We start from the raw sequence: 23,204 nt of genomic DNA, 5'->3' as shown, positions 1-23,204 counted from the left end.
CTGTGGTTAGCACAAAAAGAGAAGTGCACCGCCTGAGCGCAGCGGTGCGAGACACATAGATCCGGAGAGCACGAACCAGATCTAGAGTATGCAGCGCTTTTTCAAAGCGATGAACAGGGGCCGGACAGAAGGAAGGTAGGGTAATGTCCTGGTTAAGGTGGAAAGGAGAGACCACCTTAGGAAGAAAGTCCGGAGTCGGACGGAGAACCACCTTGTCTTGATGAAAAACCAAAAAAGGTGACTCCGAAGAGAGCGCAGCCAAATCAGAGACTCTCCTGAGGGAAGTTATGGCCACCAGAAAGGCCACTTTCTGTGAAAGACGATACAAAGAAACCTCCCTAAGAGGCTCAAAGGGGGGTTTCTGCAAAACCGTAAGAACCAAATTAAAGGTCCCAGGGATCCAAGGGCCGCCGGTAAGGCGGAATGATGTGAGACGCGCCTTGCATGAAGGTGCGGACCTGAGCCAGCCGAGCGAGACGCCGCTGGAACAGAACTGACAGAGCTGAGACTTGTCCCTTGAGAGAGTTGAGGGACAGTCCTAGCTGCAGACCGGACTGTAGAAAGGACAGAAGGGTCGGCAAGGAGAAAGGCCAAGGAGGATGGTCGGAAGAGCAACACCAGGACAGGAAAATTCTCCAAGTCCTGTGATAGATCTTAGCGGAGGAAGACTTACGGGCCCGAGTCATAGTGGAGATGACTTCAGGAGGAATACCAGAAGCCGTCAAAATCCAGGACTGAGGAGCCACGCCGTCAATTTTGAGAGCCGCAGAATTCAGGCGGAAAAACGGACTTTGCGAGAGTAGGTCTGGACGGTCCGGGAGATGCCACGGCATCTCTACGGACAGATGAAGCAGGTCTGGATACCAAGCTCGCCTGGGCCAATCCGGTGCAATGAGGATGACTCGACGACCCTCCATTCTGATCTTGCGCAGGACTCTGGGCAAGAGAGCTAGAGGGGGAAACACGTAGGACAGACGAAACTGGGACCAGTCTTGAACCAGAGCGTCCGCGGCGAATGCCTGAGGATCGTGGGAGCGAGCCACGTAAACAGGAACTTTGTTGTTGTGACGGGATGCCATTAGGTCCACGTCCGGAGTGCCCCATTTGCGGCAGATTGACTGAAACACTGCCGGGTGCAGGGACCACTCGCCACCGTCCACGGTTTGACGGCTGAGATAATCTGCCTCCCAGTTTTCCACGCCTGGGATGTGGACTGCGGATATGGTGGACTTGGAGTCCTCCACCCATTGAAGGATGCGTTGTACCTCCAACATTGCCAGGCGGCTGCGTGTCCCGCCTTGGTGATTGATGTAGGCAACCGCTGTCGCATTGTCTGACTGGACTCGAATGTGCCTGCCCGCCAACAGGTGGTGAAAAGCTAGGAGAGCTAGAAGCACGGCTCTGGTTTCCAGCACATTGATTGAAAGGGCTGACTCGGACGGAGTCCAAGTGCCCTGCGCTCTGTTGTGGAGACATACCGCTCCCCAGCCGGATAGACTGGCATCCGTGGTGAGGATCACCCAGGACGGGGCCAGGAAGGAGCGCCCCTGGGACAGAGAGGGGCCGAAGCCACCACTGAAGAGAGCTCCTGGTCTGTGGCGACAGAGCCACTAACCTGTGTAAGGAGGAAGGCCGCTTGTCCCAACAGCGGAGAATGTCCAGCTACAGGGGGCGCAGATGGAACTGGGCAAAGGGAACAGCCTCCATTGACGCCACCATTTGACCCAGCACCTGCATCAGACGCCTGAGGGTATAACGGCGGGGCCTCAGCAGAGAGCGCACTGCCAGTTGGAGGGACTGCTGTTTGACTAAGGGCAACTTCACAAGTGCCGGCAAAGTCTCGAACTGCATCCCTAGGTACGTGAGACTCTGGGTCGGAGTCAGAGTGGATTTGGGCAGATTGACCAGCCACCCGAATTGGGCTAGCGTGGAGAGAGTGAGCGAGACACTGCGCTGACAATCTGCGCTGGATGAAGCCTTGACTAGAAGGTCGTCCAGGTAAGGAATCACTGCCAACCCCTGGAGGTGCAGAACCGCAATCACTGCTGCCATGACCTTGGTGAATACCCGAGGGGCCATGGCTAACCCGAAGGGGAGAGCCACGAATTGGAAATGTTCCTCTCCGATTGCAAAACGAAGCCAACGCTGGTGTGAAACTGCAATTGGTACATGCAGATAGGCATCTCTGATGTCGATGGACGCCAGGAAATCCCCTTGGGTCATTGAGGCAATGACTGATCGCAGAGACTCCATGCGAAAGTGCCGCACCTGAACATGCTTGTTGAGAAGCTTGAGATCCAGGATGGGCCGGAAGGTACCGTCCTTTTTGGGGACTAGGAAGAGATTTGAGTAGAAACCTCTGAACCGTTCCCGGGCGGGAACCGGTACAATTACTCCGTTGGCCTGCAAGGATGCCACGGCCTGAGAGAAGGCGGCGGCCTTGGAGCAGGGGGGAGTTGAGAGAAAAAATCTGTTGGCGGGCTGGAAGAGAATTCTATCCTGTAGCCGTGGGAGATGATATCCCGCACCCACTGATCGGAGACGTGTTGAAACCAAGCGTCGCCAAAGTGGGAGAGCCTGCCACCGACTAAGGACGTGGCTGGAGCGGGCAGATAGTCACGAGGAGGCTGCCTTAGTGGCAGCACCTCCTGCGGTCTTCTGTGGACGCGCTTTTGGGCGCCAGTTGGATTTCTGGTCCTTGGCTGAGTTAGTGGACGAGGCCTAGGGCTTAGAGGATGACCAGTTGGAGGAACGAAAGGAACGAAGCCTTGACTGATTCCTACCCTGGGCAGGTTTCCTGGTCTTGGTTTGTGGCATGGAAGTACTCTTCCCGCCAGTAGCTTCCTTAATAATTTCATCCAGCTGTTCTCCGAACAGCCGGGACCCAGCAAAAGGGAGCCCAGCAAGGTACTTCTTTGAAGAAGCATCTGCCTTCCACTCTCGAAGCCACAAGATTCTGCGGATAGTGAGGGAATTAGCCGAAGCCACCGCAGTACGGTGAGAAGCCTCCAGCATTGCAGACATGGCATAGGATGAAAAAGCTGAAGCTTGGGAAGTCAAGGCAACCATTTCGGGCATAGATTCCCTGGAGAGGGAAAGCATCTCCTCTAGAGAAGCAGAGATGGCTTTGAGAGCCCACACTGCTGCAAAAGTCGGGGAAAACGAGGCCCCCGCCGCTTCATATACGGATTTGGCCAGAAGGTCAACCTGGCGGTCAGTGGAATCCTTAAGGGAGGTGCCATCAGCCACTGACACAACGGTCCGGGCTGAGAGCCTAGACACCGGGGGGTCTACCTTTGGGGACTGAGCCCACTCCTTGACCACCTCAGGTGGAAAGGGAAAACGGTCATCAGAACCACGCTTTGGGAAGCGTTTGTCAGGACAGGCCCTGGGCTTGGACACAGCGGCCTGAAAACTGGAGTGGTTAAAGAACACACTCTTTGCCCTCTTAGGCGAGGTAAACTGGTGCTTTTCTGCCAGAGAGGGTTGCTCCTCTGATACTGGCGGATTGAGATCCAGTACAGAATTAATGGAAGCAATCAAGTCACTAAGATCTGAGTCACTTTCGGACAGATCAATGGGGTACATGGAGTTAGCCTCCGAGCCCCCTGTAAAGGCATCCTCCTCATCCTGCGAGTCCGCTCTTGAATCAGAGCGGAGGAGGAGGAGGGAGAGGGAACCCTACGTCTCTTCTTAGGAGGACGGGGTCTGGGACCTGATGATGAATCCTCTGTGAGCTCCGGTCCTGAGAGAGCCCTAGCAGCAGAGGCACCCTGTGAAGGGGGCTGATGCATGTTCAGCAAAGTCCTGGACAGAAGTCCCATGGAGTCAGCAAAAGACTGGGAGATAGACCTAGAAAAGGATTCTACCCAAGCCGGGGGCTCAGCCACAGGAGCAGGAGCAGCCTGAGAGACCCCTGGGGGAGAGACTCCAGGCTGAGGCATCGTCAGGTTAGAGCAGGCATCACAATGTGGATAAGTGCTCGGTTCAGGCAGCACGAGCTTACATGCAGCACATACAGAGTAAAGCTTTGGAGCCTTGCTCCTCGTGTGAGACATGCTGCTGGAGTGGGGGCTCTGCCAGAGAATGAACCCCCAGAGAGTATATACAGAGGTCCTCAACCGGAGACCGGTTGTGGCTTACCAGACCGCTGTGCTGTGCAGAGCGGTGTTGCGTGCCCTCCAGATCCCGAAGCCCGGACCCCCACACACAGCACCTCAGCAGGGATGCAGAACGCAGACCAGCGCTGAGTGAACTCTGAGAAAATGGCCGCTGGAGCGAAGAGATGGGGCGGGACTTGCATGAAGAGCGGGATCTGGAGGGCCATAGAGACCTACAGGGGAGGAGATACGCACAGAAGTGGGGAGTGTCCCTCCCTTGTGCAGAACGGCCGCCGGGAGGAGCCGCGCTGTCCCTCTGCATGAGTGACATGCGAGGGCAGTGAAACGAAACTAGGCCTCCGGCGAAGCCGGGGCCTAAATTTGAGCGGCAAGGCCGACACGTAGGCACCATCGGCGCGGTTCTCGGGCGACAGCTAGAGAACCCGCCGGAAATGTCAGTAAATACAGTAAGCACACTCTCCCCAAACAAAGCACAGGGACCCCCAAATATAAACGTCTCAGGTACTTAGCTGCTGAGACGCAGGGCCAGGTCCCTGGGGATGAGTGCTCCGGTCCAGCAGGGTCCTGATGGGCTGCGGATGGAGACCGGTCTCCTGCCAGGCATGGAGACCGTGCTGGCTCCCACTTCAAGCCAGAGCCCAGGAGGGATGGTGAAGGAGCGCGGCATGTAAGGCCGCAGCCTTGTAAATCAACCTTAACAACACCGCCGACACAGTGGGGTGAGAAGGGACATGCCGGGGGTCCAGACGTGGACCCGCAGTTCTTCAAACTCATTCCAAAAGGAAAAAATCATATGAGAATGCATGTGTGGATGTGTGCCTTCTGAACACAAAGCGATAAACTGGCTGGGTCTGCTCACCAGGGGGTGTATAAGCTCAGAGGGAGGAGCTACACTTTTTAGTGTAGTACTTTGTGTGTCCTCCGGAGGCAGAAGCTAAACACCCCATGGTCTGGGTCTCCCAAAGGAACGATAAAGAAAAGTGGAATTCATGGAAAGTGATCCAATGTGTGGCTCCGGCAAACCAGTGAAGACAGATTTCAGCTGTCAGTGACGCAAGGGACCAATACAGTGAAGGTTTCTTTATTAATGGAATTGTCCACTACCTTGATAGTGATGATCCATACTTAAAGTGAACCTGTCAGGTCCAATATGCACCCAGAACCAAGAGCAGTTCTGGGTGAATATTTCTAATCACTGGCTAACTGTCCCAGGCAATAGTAGCATAGATAAAGAGATCTTTAGAAAAAGTATTTCTAAACATCCTTTATGATATGCTAATGAGCGCAGGGACTAGTCGCAAGGGCATTAGTTCCCCTGAATAGTCCGCCCTCTTTGCATGGTCATGCTAACATGCTATTCAATGTCCATTGCTCAGCATCATCAGCAGTGACGCCCATACCTGTGTCCGTTGTCACTGCCTCAGACGCCGGGTTTAGGGTCAGTGCAAATGATCAGAAGTCCCAGCACTTCCGGTCATGCGCACTAGACCTCTCTGAAGCTGGGATGTATACACCATCATAAGGCACATGACTGGAAATGCCAGGTATTCTGATCATGCGCACTGACCATAAGCCTGGCGTCTTAAGCAGCGACAACGGACATAGGTAAGCGCGTCAATGCCGATGACACTGGGCATTAAACAGCATGCCCACATGATAAGAGGGCAGACTAGTCAGGGGAAAAAAAACAAAACAAAAACACCCATGCGACTAATCCTTGCGCTCATTAGCATATCATAAAAGATCTTTAGAAACACTTTTTCTAAAGATCTCTTTATCTATGCAGCCAGAAACGCTTGAGGTTCTGGGTGCACATTTCACATGACAGGTTCACTTTAAGAAAGGACATCAACATGAGACTAATAGGGGTCAGACACCCGGCAGCCCCATAGCTGCTTTCAGCTCCGATCTTGGTTGAACATGAACAATGAATGGAGCCAGAACAGCACAATTTCCCCCTACACATTGAACGGGGCAAAGCTGTTCAGCTCCACACACGGTGCACATCTGGCTACCACATTCAGCTGATAATATCGGGTTGGGGGGCGGTGTCATTGGAGACGTAGCAGCTGCGGGTGGAGGGGAGACGGTACTCACACAGGCCGAACGGGTGACAGGGGGAAAGTGCAGCATACAGCATATGCTATGAGCCGCACAAAGATGGCGCCGATCTCCTCCCTCTGCTGTGATCTGGACAGCCTTCTCTATGTTACAGTATAGGGTCGGAGTCTGACAAAGGTCTTCTATACCCAGGGGGCGCGTCCATTTCACAGCAGGCGCCTTCTCTATGTTGCAGTATAAGGTCGGAGTCTGACAAAGGTCTTCTATGCCCAGGGGGCGCGTCCATTTCACAGCAGGCGCCTTTCTATGTTATAGTATAGGGTCGGAGTCTGACAAAGGTCTTCTATGCCCAGGGTGCGCGTCCATTTCACAGCAGGCGCCTTCTCTATGTTACAGTATAGGGTCGGAGTCTGACAAAGGTCTTCTATGCCCAGGGGGCGCGTCAATTTCACATCAGGCGCCTTCTCTATGTTACAGTATAGGGTCGGAGTCTGACAAAGGTCTATGTCCAGGGGGCTGCCATAAAGGAGGTGCGTAACTGTCGTTACAAACACCAAATCCAAGATGGCAGCCCCCAGTGCTTCAGTAAAACTAGGATTAAATAAAAACTAACTAAACAGTGAGTTTAATGTTGTATTAAAAATACTTGATTTCTTAATCACTATTATTAATACAAAAATAAAAAATACGACATCTTCCCTTTAAGGCCACTTTTACATGGGTCAATCTAAGCCATTTAATGACCACCACTATTACAAGCCGATGGGAAGATCTGCCGATGATCATTTTATGGTCATGACCGTTCTTCAGCAGCACATCACTTGTTTACATAGGACAACGTGCTGGCGACAATTTTTAAGCCGGCTAGAAAATCATTGCACCTGACGAACAAGCGGTTTGATCGCTCGTTGAGTGAGAGCCGATCTGTTTTTTACTGGACGATAGATTCTACGAACTCTCGATCCTCGATTATGGGGTTTATCTAAATGAGCCGGTATCCAAATATATTTCACTGATATAACCTACCTGTGGCGAATCATCAAACAGTCTCTGAGCTAGATGAGACAGGACGTCATCCACAGACTTGCTATTGCCATATTGTATAACAGCCCCCGTTGTCTGGATAACGGCTATACGCACTTTCGAGTGCTGGTGGGATATCGTCTGCATTAGGGGTTTAATGAGGCATTCAGACTGCATGTGAAAATGTTCTGAAAAACACACAATAATATCATTAGCATTAAATTGTTATGTCCACAATAATAGCATTTTTTATTGGTTTGTCGTATTTTAAAAACAAAAACAGTTCAATACAGAAAAACTATTGAGTTACACAACGAACCCTCCAACCCCTCCACCCACGGCACCGCAGACTGGAAGGACCGTACAGACACGATCATGCAAAGCACAACTGCGATCAGAATAGGAGAAAAAAGGACAACGGGGGATGGGAATCTTCCTAAGATCTATGGGCTGGATATAGATCACAACAGCTCAATTACATATTAAGAAAAAAGCGGATTTCTGTAAAATAAGGCATCGGATCGCAGATATCACAGTGTAATATTATTGCACTTTCTATGAGCTGTATGAACTGGCTCAGAACTGGTTCATCCTAATTACAGATTCCCTCTTTAGTGGGGTGGTCTTACCAAAACGCTTCCTAAGCACAGGGCTCCCCCACTGTGCGTTACCTCTGCAGCAAGGCTGGGCAAAGTGGGGCCCCTGTGCTACATCCAGCCCACTGGCTGTTACAGTCTGGCCCATGGATCGATACAGCTGAAGGGCTGAAACTAGTGGACAGGGGGTCGCAGCATGGCCTCCAGCTCATGATACAGCTAGTGGTGAATACACTGACGGAGGAGGGGAAGCCGACTTCTTCCAACAATTAGTGTGTGTCGGAGCAGATGTGAGGACGTCTCATTAGCGCATCAGCTTTGCGGGCGGTCAGTGCAGCACAGCACTGAGGGAACGGAAGGTAGGTATGGTTTTTATCATGGGTATCGGCTCATACTGTATAAATAGGCTATAGGGGGCATACACTGTATATAGGGGGCCACCTGGGGGCACACGCACTGTACATAGGGGGCCACCTGGGGACACACGCACTGTACATAGGGGGCCACCTGGGAACACACGCACTGTACATAGGGGGCCACCTGGGAACACACGCACTGTACATAGGGGGCCACCTGGGGGCACACGCACTGTACATAGGGAAACCACACACTGTACATAGGGGGGCCACACAAACTGAACATAGAGGGACCACGTGGGTGTGCACACACACTGTACATAGGGGGCACACACACTGTACATAGGGGGCACACACTGTACATAGGGGGCACACACTGTACATAGGGGGCACACACACTGTACATAGGGGGCACACACTGTACATAGGGGGCACACACTGTACATAGGGGGCACACACTGTACATAGGGGGCCACATGGGGGCACACACACTGTACATGGGGGCACACACACTGTACATGGGGAACAGACACACTGTACATGGGGAACAGACACACTGTACATAGGGAACAGACACACTGTACATAGGGAACAGACACACTGTACATAGGGAACAGACACACTGTACATAGGGAACAGACACACTGTACATAGGGAACAGACACACTGTACATAGGGAACAGACACACTGTACATAGGGAACAGACACACTGTACATAGGGAACAGACACACTGTACATAGGGAGCCACATGGAGGCACACACACTGTACATAGGGAACAGACACTGTACATAGGGGGGGCACACTGTACATAGGGAGCCACATGGGGGCACACACTGTACATAGGGAACAGACACTGTACATAGGGGGGGCACACTGTACATAGGGAGCCACATGGGGGCACACACTGTACATAGGGAACAGATACACTGTACAAAGGGGGGGCCACACTGTACATAGGGGCCACCTGGGGGCTCATACTGTACATAGGGGGCTCATACTATATATGGGAGGGATGTCATACTTAATTTTGCAGTGATACAAGAAAATAATAATAAATAATATATTAATATTAAGCAGAATTAATTTCAGCTTATTGCCTCGGCCCTCTACACCAGTTATGGTCTCTCACGTGGCCCCTTGGGAAAATTGCCCACACGTGCTCTGCAGAATTGGAGGAGCGCACTTCTTGCCTAGGAGAGCAGTCAATGTTGAGAGCACTGCAGAGGTGACAGGTAACCTAGGCAACAAGCACTTTAAAACAGAACAAGTCCTAAATTGCAAAGTTGTTTGTTTTACTGAGCACTTCACAATGTGAGATCATTAAGAAAACCCCTTTAAGTGACGCACATGTAATGTATATAATGTATGATGGCACACGTCTGATCGGAGGAGGGTACCCATATCTCCGTGCCCCCTGGAGGTTACCTGGCACGCTCCGGGCATAGTTGGCAGCACACTTGCAGCTTTCCTTCTTGACATCAGGGAAGGGATCCACTATGGTTCTCTGTAGGATCCTGAGCATCTCCTCCAGGTAGGGGGCCAGCTTCCTGCCACACACCTCCACCAGGAGGGTGAGGAGCTCGGCCAGGGCCAGCCTCAGCTCCTCGGAGGGCTCCAGCCTCTCGGGGCTGCCCAGGCGCTGGGTGATGGCGGGCACCAGGTGTGGCAGGGCCTCCTCGGGTCGGGGGACATTGCGGACACAGTACGTGAGGGTGTGGATGGTGATCTCCCTGCACTTCTCCATAGGGTCTGACAGGCACCTGAGCAGCGGCTTCAGCACGTCCATGAAGACTTCCTGCAGGGCCCCGCTGGAGAGCCGCCGGTCCTCGGCCTCCTTCTGTATGGCGGCCAGGGCCCGCTTCCTGCTGCTCCTATTCTCATCATTCAGGCAGTTCACATGCCGAACCAGGGCCTGAGACACTTCCCCGGCCGCACGTTGTTCTCCCTCCGCCGCCGCCATGTTTGTAACCCCTGGCAACCAAGCGCTTCCCAGTACACAGCCGAGCAACGAGAATTCAAAACCACGAAACTTTATTAACAACGCGAGCTGCGCGAACACTACAGAATCGCGGCTGCAGTTGCTAGGCAACCCATGCTGGACCCCTGTACAATAGTGAAGAGGAAAAAAAAGGATTTTACCCATAGTAACCAGTCACCAATTGTACAATGAAAACTGAGTGCTATGAGCATTTCCTCCAAATTCCACGTTTCCATATATATAATAAATATGTGTGTGTATATATATATTGTGTATGTATGTGTGAATATATATATATGTATGTATATATATATTATATATTATATATATACATATAATATATATTTATATATATACATATATTTTTTTTATATATATATTATATATATATATATATATATATATATCTATACACACACACACACATATATATATACAGTGTATATATATACACACATATATATGTATATATACATTTTTTTTGTATATACATATATATATATGTATATATATATATATATATATATATATATATATCTATATATATAGATATACTAGAAGGTGGCCCGATTCTACGCATCGGGTATTCTAGAATTTACGTATTGTGTAGTTAATGTATGATTTTTGTTATATATATAGATGTTGTTGTGTGTAGTTACCAAGTGTTTGTGTAGGGGCTGTACATGTTCTGGGTGTTGTCTGGGTGTGACGGGCGGTGAGAGCGGTGTTATATGTGTGTTGCGTGTGTTGCGTTGTTTGTGGAGCGCTGTGTGTCTGTAGCGTTGTGTGTGTGTTGTGCGGTTTGTGTGTGTGTGGTGTGTTTTGGGGGGAGGTATGTTTTGTGCAATGTGTGTGTTGTGCGGTATGTGCGTATATTTGTGTGTGCCGCGGTGTTTGTGTGTTGGGTGTTGTGTGTGTGCAGCATTGTCTATGTGTGTGGGTGTCTGTGTAGGGCAGTTGTTTGTGGTTTCCAGTGTGTGTGTGTGGTGTGTTGTGCAGTGCACGCGCGTGTGTGTGTGTGTGTGTTGGGGGGAGGTGTGCACTTCCCATCGTGCTCCATCCCCCATGCAGCGCACTCCCCATCGTGCTCCATCCCCCATGCAGCGCACTCCCCATCGTGCTCCATCCCCCATGCAGCGCACTCCCCATCGTGCTCCATCCCCCATGCAGCGCACTCCCCATCGTGCTCCATCCCCTATGCTGCGCACTCCCCATCGTGCTCCATCCCTCATGCAGCGCACCCCCCATCGTGCTCCATCTCCCATGCTGCGCACTCCCAAACGTGCTCCATCCGCCATGCTGCGCACTCCCCATCGTGCTCCATCCCCCATGCAGCGCACTCCCCATCGTGCTCCATCCCCCATGCAGCGCACTCCCCATCGTGCTCCATCCCCTATGCTGCGCACTCCCCCATCGTGCTCCATCCCCTATGCTGCGCACCCCCCATCGTGCTCCATCTCCCATGCTGCGCACTCCCAAACGTGCTCCATCCGCCATGCTGCGCACTCCCAAACGTGCTCCATCCGCCATGCAGCGCACTCCCAAACGTGCTCCATCCGCCATACTCCGCACTTCCCATCGTGCTCCATCCCCCATGCAGCGCACTCCCCATCGTGCTCCATCCCCTATGCTGCGCACCCCCCATCGTGCTCCATCTCCCATGCTGCGCACTCCCAAACGTGCTCCATCCGCCATGCTGCGCACTCCCAAACGTGCTCCATCCGCCATGCTGCGCACTCCCAAACGTGGTCCATCCGCCATGCTGCGCACTCTCAAACGTGCTCCATCCGCCATACTCCGCACTCCCCATCGTGCTGCATCCCCCATGCTGCGCACTTCCAAACGTGCTCCATCCGCCATGCTGCGCACTCCCAAACGTGCTCCATCCGCCATGCTGCGCACTCCCAAACGTGCTCCATCCGCCATGCTGCGCACTCCCAAACGTGCTCCATCCCCCATGCTGCGCACTCCCAAACGTGCTCCATCCGCCATGCTGCGCACTCCCAAACGTGTTCCATCCGCCATGCTGCGCACTCCCAAACGTGCTCCATCCGCCATGCTCCGCACTCCAAAACGTGGTCCATCCGCCATGCTGCGCACTCCCAAACGTGCTCCATCCGGCATGCTGCGCACTCCCAAACGTGCTCCATTCGCCATGCTGCGCACTCCCAAACGTGCTCCATCCGCCATGCTGCGCACTCCCAAACGTGCTCCATCCCCCATGCTGCGCACCCCCCATCGTGCTCCATCCCCCATGCTGCACCAGCATCAGCCTCTCTACCCGCAGCATCAGCCTCTCTGCCCGCAGCATCAGCCTCTCTCCTCCCAGCATCAGCCTCTCTACCCGCAGCATCAGCCTCTCTCCTCCCAGCATCAGCCTCTCTGTCCCCAGCATCAGCCTCTCTGTCCCCAGCATCAGCCTTTCTGTCCCCAGCATCAGCCTCTCTCATCCCAGCATCAGCCTCTCTCCTCCCAGCATCAGCCTTTTCTGTCCCTAGCATCAGCCTCTCTCCTCCCAGCATCAGCCTCTCTCCTCCCAGCATCAGCCTCTCTCCTCCCAGCCTACCCCAGCCTCAGCCTCCCCAGCATCAGCCTCTCTCCTCCCAGCATCAGCCTCTCTCCTCCCAGCATCAGCCTCTCTCCTCCCAGCATCAGCCTTTTCTGTCCCCAGCATCAGCCTCTCTCCTCCCAGCATCAGCCTCTCTCTTCCCAGCATCAGCCTCTCTCCTCCCAGCCTACCCCAGCCTCAGCCTCCCCCAGCATCATCCTCTCTCCTCCCAGCATCAGCCTTTTCGGTCCCCAGCATCAGCCTCTCTCCTCCCAGCCTACCCCAGCCTCAGCCTTCCCCAGCATCAGCCTCTCTTCTCTCAGCCTCCCCATCCCAGCCTTCCCCAGGATCAGCCTTTCTCCTCCCAGCCTCCTCCAGCACGCCGTGCTCCTCTGCCGACACTCACAGATCCGATCGCATACACTCACACACACACACACACACACACACACACGATCGCATACACTCACACACCCGATCGCATACACTCACGCACACACACATTGACGATATTGCACATACGCGCTCACACTCACAACATCCGGAGATACCACATGCTTCTGGCCATGTGATCCTCCGGCAGGTCCTGGAAGCTCACAGCACAGTATCGCCGCCGAGAAGCAAGCGATATCCCAGGATGTTGTGAGTGTGTGGATGCGATGTGATGTGTGTGTGTGAGGTGTGTGTGAGAATGAGTGTGATCTGATGTGTGTGTGTGTATGTGTGTGCTGTTATGTGTGTGCGTGTGTGTATTTTCCGCCGCTGCAGGACCTTGATGCGCTGGTAACTATGCTAGCATGGTTACCAGCGTATCTCGTCCCCCGCTCGCACGGGAGCCCACACCAGCATACGCCGGCCAGCCCCAGCAATGCGAGGGTATGTGTCGGCTGGTTTGGCGGCGTACGCTGATGTGGGCTCCCGGGGGTACACTACAGTACTCACCTGGGAGTCGTGGCTCCGTGACCATGTCCGTTCGGGGAATGCGTGGGGGGGGCGGGGCCAGAACTAGCGTGCATTGCGTGAGGGGGGCGGGGCGTGGCCGAGTTGCCAATGCCTGCAGGGTGCCGGGGCGAGAGGCCAATCTGTGGGGGGCGGAGCCTGGGCGAGCGGCCGGCCAATCCGTGTGGGGGCGCAGCCTGGGCGAGCGGCCAATCCGTGCAGGGGGGCGGGGCCATGGCGAGCCCAGCGGCCAATCAGCTTTGTGTCACCATAAGGACACAATTTTGGAGCAAGACAGACAGATAGACAGACAGACAGACAGACAGACAGAATAAGGCAATTATATATATAGATATATATGACATGTCCGATACCATAATTAAGAAGTAGCCTGGGTCTCAGCTTCCTATACATGATACATTTTTTAACTGCAAGAGACGACACACATTGGCTGGGGACCCTGATGTAAGAGAATACCGTGACGAGGTGTTGGGGCTCTGTTGTATTGATCAATTCAATAGCTAAATTTCTCTTTATTCTTAAAGTTCATAGCGGTTAGACAGATACCATTGTCCTGTGTTCATTTTTACATATAGCTATTGGATTTTTCATGTCAGTATTTACACAGCAGTTTCTGCTTTACATTTATTCCCCTTGCATTGTCGCTGGTGTGCATACCTTCTCTTTATATAATATCCGACACCATATGCTGCACTGGGGGAGAAATTGAAGGGGAATGAAATTATGAAAATCGGTACTCATAACTAGTGATGAGCGGGCAGTACCATGCTCAGGTGCTCATTACTCGTAACTAGTGATGAGCGGGCACTACCATGCTCAGGTGCTCATTACTCGTAACTAGTGATGAGCGGGCACTACCATACTCAGGTGCTCAGTACTCGTAACTAGTGATGAGCGGGCACTACCATGCTCGGGTGCTCGATACTCGTAACTAGTGATGAGCGAGCACTACCATGCTCGGGTGCTCAGTACTCGTAACTAGTGATGAGCGGGCACTACCATGCTCGGGTGCTCAGTACTCGTAACTAGTAATGAGCGGGCACTACCATGCTCGGGTGCTCAGTACTCATAACTAGTGATGAGCGGGCACTACCATGCTCGGGTGCTCAGTACTCGTAACTAGTGATGAGCGAGCACTACCATGCTCAGGTGCTCAGTACTCGTAATTAGTGATGAGTGAGCACTACCATGCTCAGGTGCTCGATACTCGTAACTAGTGATGAGCGGGCACTACCATGCTCGGGTGCTCGATACTCGTAACTAGTGATGAGCGGGCACTACCATGCTCGGGTGCTCGATACTCGTAACTAGTGATGAGCGGGCACTACCATGCTCGGGTGCTCGATACTCATAACTAGTGATGAGCGGGCACTACCATGCTCGGGTGCTCTGTACTCGTAACTAGTGATGAGCGGGCACTACCATGCTCGGGTGCTCTGTACTCGTAACTAGTGATGAGCGGGCACTACCATGCTCGGGTGCTCGATACTCATAACTAGTGATGAGCGGGCACTACCATGCTTGGGTGCTCTGTACTAGTGATGACAGGTAGGTAGCTGATAACTGTCTGCCTGTTCTGCGCAGATCTCTGGCACAGACAACTCCTGCCTTCAATTCTGCGGCTTCCGCTGACACGTCCACCGAGCAGCAGCTTCTCTTCCCCTTTGCTCTGTTGATGTGGTGTGACTGCCGACATCATACTGATTGACAGCCAGCTCCCACTACCTAACTGCTAGGAGTCGGCTTTCAGTCAGCATGATGTCGGCTGTCACACTCCATAGATAGAACAGCCTAGAAGAGGAGGAGATGCTCTGTTGAAATAACACAATTGCCGGCAGGAGCAGTCCGTGACAGAATTACCTGCCTGTTAAGTCATAAGCCCATATTTAAAGGGAATCTGTCAGCAGGTTTTTGCTGTGTACACTGAAGACAGCATGCTGCAAGGGTTGAAACATAGAATTCAAGGATGCCTGTCTTGTCAAGGTCCGATCTGTTATTTGCTATGTTTGTTTAAGCAGCAGGACGTATCATTGCTCGGACTATAATGTCACATGCACAGCAGTCTGGTACGCCCTCTCCTTTGATTGTACATTGACAGTGAGGTGTCAATCTCCATCCAGAGTCTGGTTTGGGCGGTGACAGCTCTCTCAGCTCTGCTACATAGCTACATTTTAAAATTCTGACTGTTTCAGAACGGCTGCAGCCAGTAATCTAAGTCATACATCGTTGGATTCAGGATCTCTTCGCCTATATTATGTTGCTCTCAGATGAGGTAGCAAAAACCTGCTGACAGATTCCCTTTCAAAAACAAAATTATCCTGAAAACAAAAACATTTAAGGGACTCAATAATGTTACATTTTACTAAATTAATTTTTTATTTATCTGGCAATAACGAATTTGCATATTTTTATACATGCATTGTTTTTTGTTTTGTTTTTTTCGTTTTGAGATCAGTCAGAGGGATGTTGCATCTTACTACAGCACTGACTACATTAAGACTGGACATGGTCCCCAAGAATGCTTTTCATAGACAACAATTGATGACCACACCCACTTGGCCAACAAGATTACAGTGATACACAGGGATTGATTGCAGCATTCTCAATGAGACTATGGGCTGCTGATATTTCAGACCGTGATGATGATTCCAAGAGGATCAATAATCTGTTTACAAAGGCAAATTTTGGTAAATTTTAGTCTGATCGAGCAGAAATTGGTCAGATCCGTGTAAAGGCCGCCTCACATTACCCAGGACAATGGCGCTGACGACTGTTCATAGGAATGTTCCCTCCCAATCACTCACGTAAGTGCGTACAGTGTTCACACCACGAGTGACAAAACCTCACCTCTCACACACTGCGCCCAATAATGTGCACAACACGGGAACCCGGTGGTATTGGGGGGTAACCAGCGTTTGGGCTTCCCCAAGTAATCTATTATGGCACATTACATTAATGGTTAATTCCAGTGATCAACATATTGCACTTGTTTATAAAATGTGTAGAGACTAGTGATACTGGTGACAGCAGCGGTGACAGCAATGGTAATAGTGACAGCAGGAATAATAGTGACAGCAGCGGTGACAGCAGTAATAATAGTGACAGCAGTAATAATAGTGACAGTAGTGGTGACAGCAGTAATAATAGTGACAGCAGTGGTGACAGCAGTAATAATAGTGACAGCAGTAATAATAGTGACAGTAGTGGTGACAGCAGTAATAATAGTGACAGCAGTGGTGACAGCAGTAATAATAGTGACAGCAGTGGTGACAGCAGTAATAATAGTGACAGCAGTAATAATAGTGACAGTAGTGGTGACAGCAGTAATAATAGTGACAGCAGTGGTGACAGCAGTAATAATAGTGACAGCAGTAATAATAGTGACAGTAGTGGTGACAGCAGTAATAATAGTGACAGCAGTGGTGACAGCAGTAATAATAGTGACAGCAGTGGTAATAGTGACAGCACTGGTGACAGCAGTAATAATAGTGACAGCAGTGGTAATAGTGACAGCACTGGTGACAGCAGTAATAATAGTGACAGCAGTGGTAATAGTGACAGCACTGGTGACAGCAGTAATAATAGTGACAGCAGTGGTAATAGTGACAGCACTGGTGACAGCAGTAATAATAGTGACAGCAGTAGTGACAGCAGTGGTGACAGCAGTAATAATAGTGACAGCAGTGGTGACAGCAGTGGTAATAGTGACAGCAGTGGTGACAGCAGTAATAATAGTGACAGCAGTAGTGACAGCAGTAATAATAGTGACAGTAGTGGTGACAGCAGTAATAATAGTGACAGCAGTAGTGACAGCACTAATGACAGCAGTGGTGACAGCAGTAGTGACATTAGTGGTGACAGCAGTAGTGACATTAGTGGTGACAGCAGTAGTGACAGCAGTGGTGACAGCAGTAATAATAGTGACAGCAGTGGTGACAGCAGTAGTGACAGCAGTGGTGACAGCAGTAATAATAGTGACAGCAGTGGTGACAGCAGTAGTGACAGCAGTAGTGACATTAGTGGTGACAGCAGTAGTGACAGCAGTAGTGACATTAGTGGTGACAGCAGTGGTGACAGCAGTAGTGACATTAGTGGTGACAGCAGTAGTGACAGCAGTAGTGACATTAGTGGTGACAGCAGTAATAATAGTGACAGCAGTGGTGACAGCAGTAGTGACAGCAGTAGTGACATTAGTGGTGACAGCAGTAGTGACAGCAGTGGTGACAGCAGTAATAATAGTGACAGCAGTGGTGACAGCAGTAGTGACAGCAGTGGTGACAGCAGTGGTGACAGCAGTGGTGACAGCAGTAGTGACATTAGTGGTGACAGCAGTAGTGACAGCACTAATGACAGCAGTGGTGACAGCAGTAGTGACATTAGTGGTGACAGCAGTGGTAATAGTGACAGCAGTGGTGACAGCAGTAATAATAGTGACAGCAGTGGTGACAGCAGTAGTGACAGCAGTGGTGACAGCAGTAGTGGTGACAGCAGTAATAATAGTGACAGCAGTGGTGACAGCAGTAGTGACAGCAGTGGTGACAGCAGTAGTGGTGACAGCAGTAATAATAGTGACAGCAGTGGTGACAGCAGTGGTGACAGCAGTGGTGACATTAGTGGTGACAGCAGTAGTGACATTAGTGGTGACAGCAGTAGTGACATTAGTGGTGACAGCAGTAGTGACAGCAGTAGTGACATTAGTGGTGACAGCAGTAGTGACATTAGTGGTGACAGCAGTAGTGACATTAGTGGTGACAGCAGTGGTGACAGCAGTGGTGACAGCCCCACAGCCATCGGCAATAAAAGCGATGAGTGAGAACGAGGTTGCGTGACGTCAGAGCGGCAGTGTCACGCTGGAGCCCGGGCCCCGCACCTCTCCATCTCCGCTCCGGTGAGCCTCGTAGCCCGTCCGCCCGATCCCCGGCGGCTCGCACTGCGCCTCCCTCCCGGCTCTGCAGCATCTTCCTCCTCCTCCTTCCGTCTTCCTCGGATTCCTAACGGTAAGGAGCCGTCCCCTCATCCCCGCACTCGGGCACAATAACACGGGTCACCAGTGCGGTAAACAGCCTCCTCCAGCCCAGCACATCCTGCCGCTCCGCATTATCACACGGCGCTGGGGCCTAGGGCAGATGAGCGGAGCCGAGCGGCTCATGTCACGATCAGGCTGCATGCTGCGTCGCGATAGCTGTCACATAATGCGGCAGGATATCCTGCAGGAGCACGGCCAGATATCGTGCCACAGTCAGCTCTGCTACATCCGTACTCCGCACAGTGCAGACACCACACACAAGATATAGGAGCAGGGATCGTGATAGTGACCACAGAAATATGTGCACGACAACCAGATACTACACCATCACAACTGAAGATATATGTATATGCACAGCAGATATGGTACTAGTGTATATACAGAGCAGATATGGTACTAGTGTATATACAGAGCAGATATGGTACTAGTGACTAGTGTATATACAGAGCAGATATGGTACTAGTGACTAGTGTATATACAGAGCAGATATGGTACTAGTGACTAGTGTATATACAGAGCAGATATGGTACTAGTGACTAGTGTATATACAGAGCAGATATGGTACTAGTGACTAGTGTATATACAGAGCAGATATGGTACTAGTGACTAGTGTATATACAGAGCAGATATGGTACTAGTGACTAGTGTATATACAGAGCAGATATGGTACTAGTGACTAGTGTATATACAGAGCAGATATGGTACTAGTGACTAGTGTATATACAGAGCAGATATGGTACTAGTGACTAGTGTATATACAGAGCAGATATGGTACTAGTGACTAGTGTATATACAGAGCAGATATGGTACTAGTGACTAGTGTATATACAGAGCAGATATGGTACTAGTGACTAGTGTATATACAGAGCAGATATGGTACTAGTGACTAGTGTATATACAGAGCAGATATGGTACTAGTGACTAGTGTATATACAGAGCAGATATGGTACTAGTGACTAGTGTATATACAGAGCAGATATGGTACTAGTGACCAGTGTATATACAGAGCAGATATGGTACTAGTGACTAGTGTATATACAGAGCAGATATGGTACTAGTGACTAGTGTATATACAGAGCAGATATGGTACTAGTGACTAGTGTATATACAGAGCAGATATGGTACTAGTGACTAGTGTATATACAGAGCAGATATGGTACTAGTGACTAGTGTATATACAGAGCAGATATGGTACTAGTGACTAGTGTATATACAGAGCAGATATGGTACTAGTGACTAGTGTATATACAGAGCAGATATGGTACTAGTGACTAGTGTATATACAGAGCAGATATGGTACTAGTGACTAGTGTATATACAGAGCAGATATGGTACTAGTGACTAGTGTATATACAGAGCAGATATGGTGCTAGTGACTAGTGTATATACAGAGCAGATATGGTACTAGTGACTAGTGTATATACAGAGCAGATATGGTACTAGTGACTAGTGTATATACAGAGCAGATATGGTACTAGTGACTAGTGTATATACAGAGCAGATATGGTACTAGTGACTAGTGTATATACAGAGCAGATATGGTACTAGTGACTAGTGTATATACAGAGCAGATATGGTACTAGTGACTAGTGTATATACAGAGCAGATATGGTGCTAGTGTATATACAGAGCAGATATGGTACTAGTGACTAGTGTATATACAGAGCAGATATGGTACTAGTGACTAGTGTATATACAGAGCAGATATGGTACTAGTGACTAGTGTATATACAGAGCAGATATGGTACTAGTGACTAGTGTATATACAGAGCAGATATGGTACTAGTGACTAGTGTATATACAGAGCAGATATGGTACTAGTGACTAGTGTATATACAGAGCAGATATGGTACTAGTGACTAGTGTATATACAGAGCAGATATGGTGCTAGTGTATATACAGAGCAGATATGGTACTAGTGACTAGTGTATATACAGAGCAGATATGGTACTAGTGACTAGTGTATATACAGAGCAGATATGGTACTAGTGACTAGTGTATATACAGAGCAGATATGGTACTAGTGACTAGTGTATATACAGAGCAGATATGGTGCTAGTGTATATACAGAGCAGATATGGTACTAGTGACTAGTGTATATACAGAGCAGATATGGTACTAGTGACTAGTGTATATACAGAGCAGATATGGTACTAGTGACTAGTGTATATACAGAGCAGATATGGTACTAGTGACTAGTGTATATACAGAGCAGATATGGTACTAGTGACTAGTGTATATACAGAGCAGATATGGTACTAGTGACTAGTGTATGTGAGGTAGCGTGGTCGGCTGCGCAGCAGAAGACACGGGATCCAGGCATTAAGGTTCACAGCACAAGGTTTAATGTCCAAACAAAAGTCCACAACAATATACATGTGCCTCTCCAGCAGAGAGCTCAGGGAGTTGTGTTCACTCCCCCACACCCGGCACACCTGCCCTTGTTCCTGTTTCCATTTAACCCTTCCTTCAGCCTGTAGGGAAACAGCATTAACCCTGGAGTGGATCTACTTTCTATCATGGAGTGAGCACAACCGGGGCGAGACGTACCGGCCGTCATAGATAACCCCGGTCACAGTCTCACATACCCCCCCCCCTCAGTTCAAGCGTGCGGGGTTGAACTCCTGCCATCAAACACAGGCCGCGGGACAAGGCATCGGCGTTGCCCTGCAACCTACCGGCCCGGTGTTCAACCGTAAACCGGAAGTTCTGCAGAGAAAGGAACCACCGGGTAACCTGGGCATTCCGTTCCTTGGCGGACCTCATCCAGACCAGTGGAGAGTGATCCATCACCAAGCGAAACTGCCGTCCCAGCAGGTAATAGCGTAGGGACTCCAAGGCCCACTTGATCGCCAGGCACTCCTTCTCCACTACGCTATAATTCCGCTCGGGAGGGGTGAGCTTCCTACTTAAGAAGGTGACGGGGTGTTCCTCCCCCTGAACCACCTGAGACAGCACTGCCCCCAGGCCGACCTCCGAGGCGTCAGTCTGTACTATGAACTCCTTCCGGAAATCAGGGTGTACAAGAACGGGCTGTCCGCACAGGACCCCCTTCAGGGCCCGGAAGGAGTCCTCGGCCTGCGGAGTCCAGCGCACCATGACGGACTTCTTGCCTTTGAGAAGGTCCGTCAAGGGGGCTGATAGTCCCGCAAAATCCTTTACAAACCTCCTGTAGTACCCCACGATACCCAGGAAGGCCCTAACCTGCTTCGTGGTCAGGGGTCTAGGCCACTTCTGGATCGCCTCAACCTTGTTAATTTGGGGCTTAATCACTCCTTGGCCTATCACGTAGCCCAAGTAGCGGGCTTCCGTGAGTCCCAACGCACATTTCTTGGGATTGGCTGTCAATCCGGCTGTTCGAAGCGCGTCCACCACCGCTTGTACCTGTTCCAAGTGGGTCTGCCAATCGGAGCTATAAATAATGATGTCATCAAGGTATGCTGATGCATACGCCTGGTGGGGTCCCAGCACTAAGTCCATCAACGTCTGGAACGTGGCCGGAGCGCCATGTAACCCAAAAGGCAAGACAACATAGTGGAAGAGACCCTCCGGCGTAACAAAAGCGGTTTTCTCCTTGGCGGACTCCGTCAGTGGCACCTGCCAGTACCCCTTGGTCAGGTCGAGCGTGGTAAAATATCGCGCCTGTCCCAGCCTATCAATCAGCTCATCCACCCGGGGCATGGGGTAGAGATCGAACTTGGATATTTCGTTCAATCTCCTAAAGTCATTGCAGAACCTTAAGGAGCCATCGGGTTTTGGTATTAGGACAATCGGACTAGCCCATTGACTCTGGGATTTTTCGATGACCCCCAGGCGTAACATTGTCTTCACTTCCTCTGATATGGCTTGTCGTCGAGCCTCCGGTACCCGGTATGACTTCAGGCGTACCTTCAGGTGGGGCTCGGTGACAATATCATGTCGTATCAGATTGGTCCTCCCAGGCAGCTCGGAGAAGACATCGGGGTTCTGCTGAACCAACCGTCTGGCCTCTCGCCTCTGAGTCTTGGTGAGGGCTTCTCCAATCCTTACTTCCGGTTCGTCCTCTCCGGAGGTCGCTGGAGCCGGATGTGAACGACAAGAAGAGGAGGGAGATGGGGAAAAAACAGCCATCAGGCTTTCCCGTTCCTGCCAAGGTTTTAATAGGGACATGGTATATTTGTTCAGGTTTCCGCCTACCGGGCTGCAATACTTTATAGTTAACCACCCCGACTCTTTCCTTTATCTCGTAGGGGCCTTGCCACTGAGCCAGGAATTTACTCTCCGCCGTGGGGATTAATACCAACACCCGATCCCCGGGTTTAAAGGTCCGCACGGTGGCTTGTCTATTGTAGCGGCCGCTTTGCGCGGCCTGAGCCTCCTGTAAATGCTCCTTCACAATTGGCATGACCGCGCTTATGCGGTTCTGCATACCCAAAATGTGTTCGATCACACTTTTATGGGGGGTGGGCTCTTGCTCCCATGTTTCCTTTGCCAGGTCCAACAATCCCCGGGGATGTCGCCCGTATAACAATTCAAAAGGCGAAAACCCCGTG

General features: G+C 50.8%; 3 protein-coding genes across 4 annotated transcripts in view; 2 read left to right on the top strand and 1 right to left on the bottom strand.

Annotated features, from left to right (window-relative positions):
- The window catches only part of DNAAF5 (dynein axonemal assembly factor 5), a 134,169-nt gene extending 124,043 nt beyond the window's left edge, over nt 1-10,126 (bottom strand). The window contains exons 1-2 of the mRNA XM_075319758.1: nt 9,586-10,126; nt 7,209-7,393 (exon numbers count right to left, since the gene is read on the bottom strand). Of these exons, the coding sequence (XP_075175873.1) occupies nt 7,209-7,393; nt 9,586-10,120 (720 nt within the window). The 5' untranslated portion in view covers nt 10,121-10,126. The remainder of the gene's footprint in view (nt 1-7,208; nt 7,394-9,585) is intronic.
- Nucleotides 10,127-16,251: 6,125 nt separating this feature from the next.
- Nucleotides 16,252-18,459, top strand: LOC142246694 (uncharacterized). Its single transcript, XM_075319757.1, has 2 exons — nt 16,252-16,333; nt 16,616-18,459. The coding sequence occupies exons 1-2, from the start codon at nt 16,252-16,254 to the stop codon at nt 18,457-18,459; spliced, it is 1,926 nt and encodes a 641-aa protein (XP_075175872.1).
- A 7-nt stretch (nt 18,460-18,466) lies between these two features.
- PRKAR1B (protein kinase cAMP-dependent type I regulatory subunit beta) overlaps nt 18,467-23,204 on the top strand; it is a 221,518-nt gene continuing 216,780 nt past the window's right edge. For both annotated transcript variants that reach the window (XM_075318062.1, XM_075318061.1), the window contains exon 1: nt 18,467-18,643. The gene's annotated coding sequence lies outside the window, so the exon portion shown is untranslated. The remainder of the gene's footprint in view (nt 18,644-23,204) is intronic.

Source organism: Anomaloglossus baeobatrachus, chromosome 7, assembly GCF_048569485.1.
Source record: "Anomaloglossus baeobatrachus isolate aAnoBae1 chromosome 7, aAnoBae1.hap1, whole genome shotgun sequence".
Classification (NCBI taxonomy): domain Eukaryota; kingdom Metazoa; phylum Chordata; class Amphibia; order Anura; family Aromobatidae; genus Anomaloglossus; species Anomaloglossus baeobatrachus.
This window is presented reverse-complemented; position numbering and strand designations above follow the sequence as displayed.

Bases quoted from the DNA above. Each gene is read 5' to 3' on its own strand.
- LOC142246694 (XM_075319757.1), top strand. From the start codon at position 16,252: ATGAGACTATGGGCTGCTGATATTTCAGACCGTGATGATGATTCCAAG. The intron at 16,334-16,615 runs GTAAATTTTAGT...GGTTAATTCCAG, and splicing joins GTTTACAAAGGCAAATTTTG to TGATCAACATATTGCACTTG.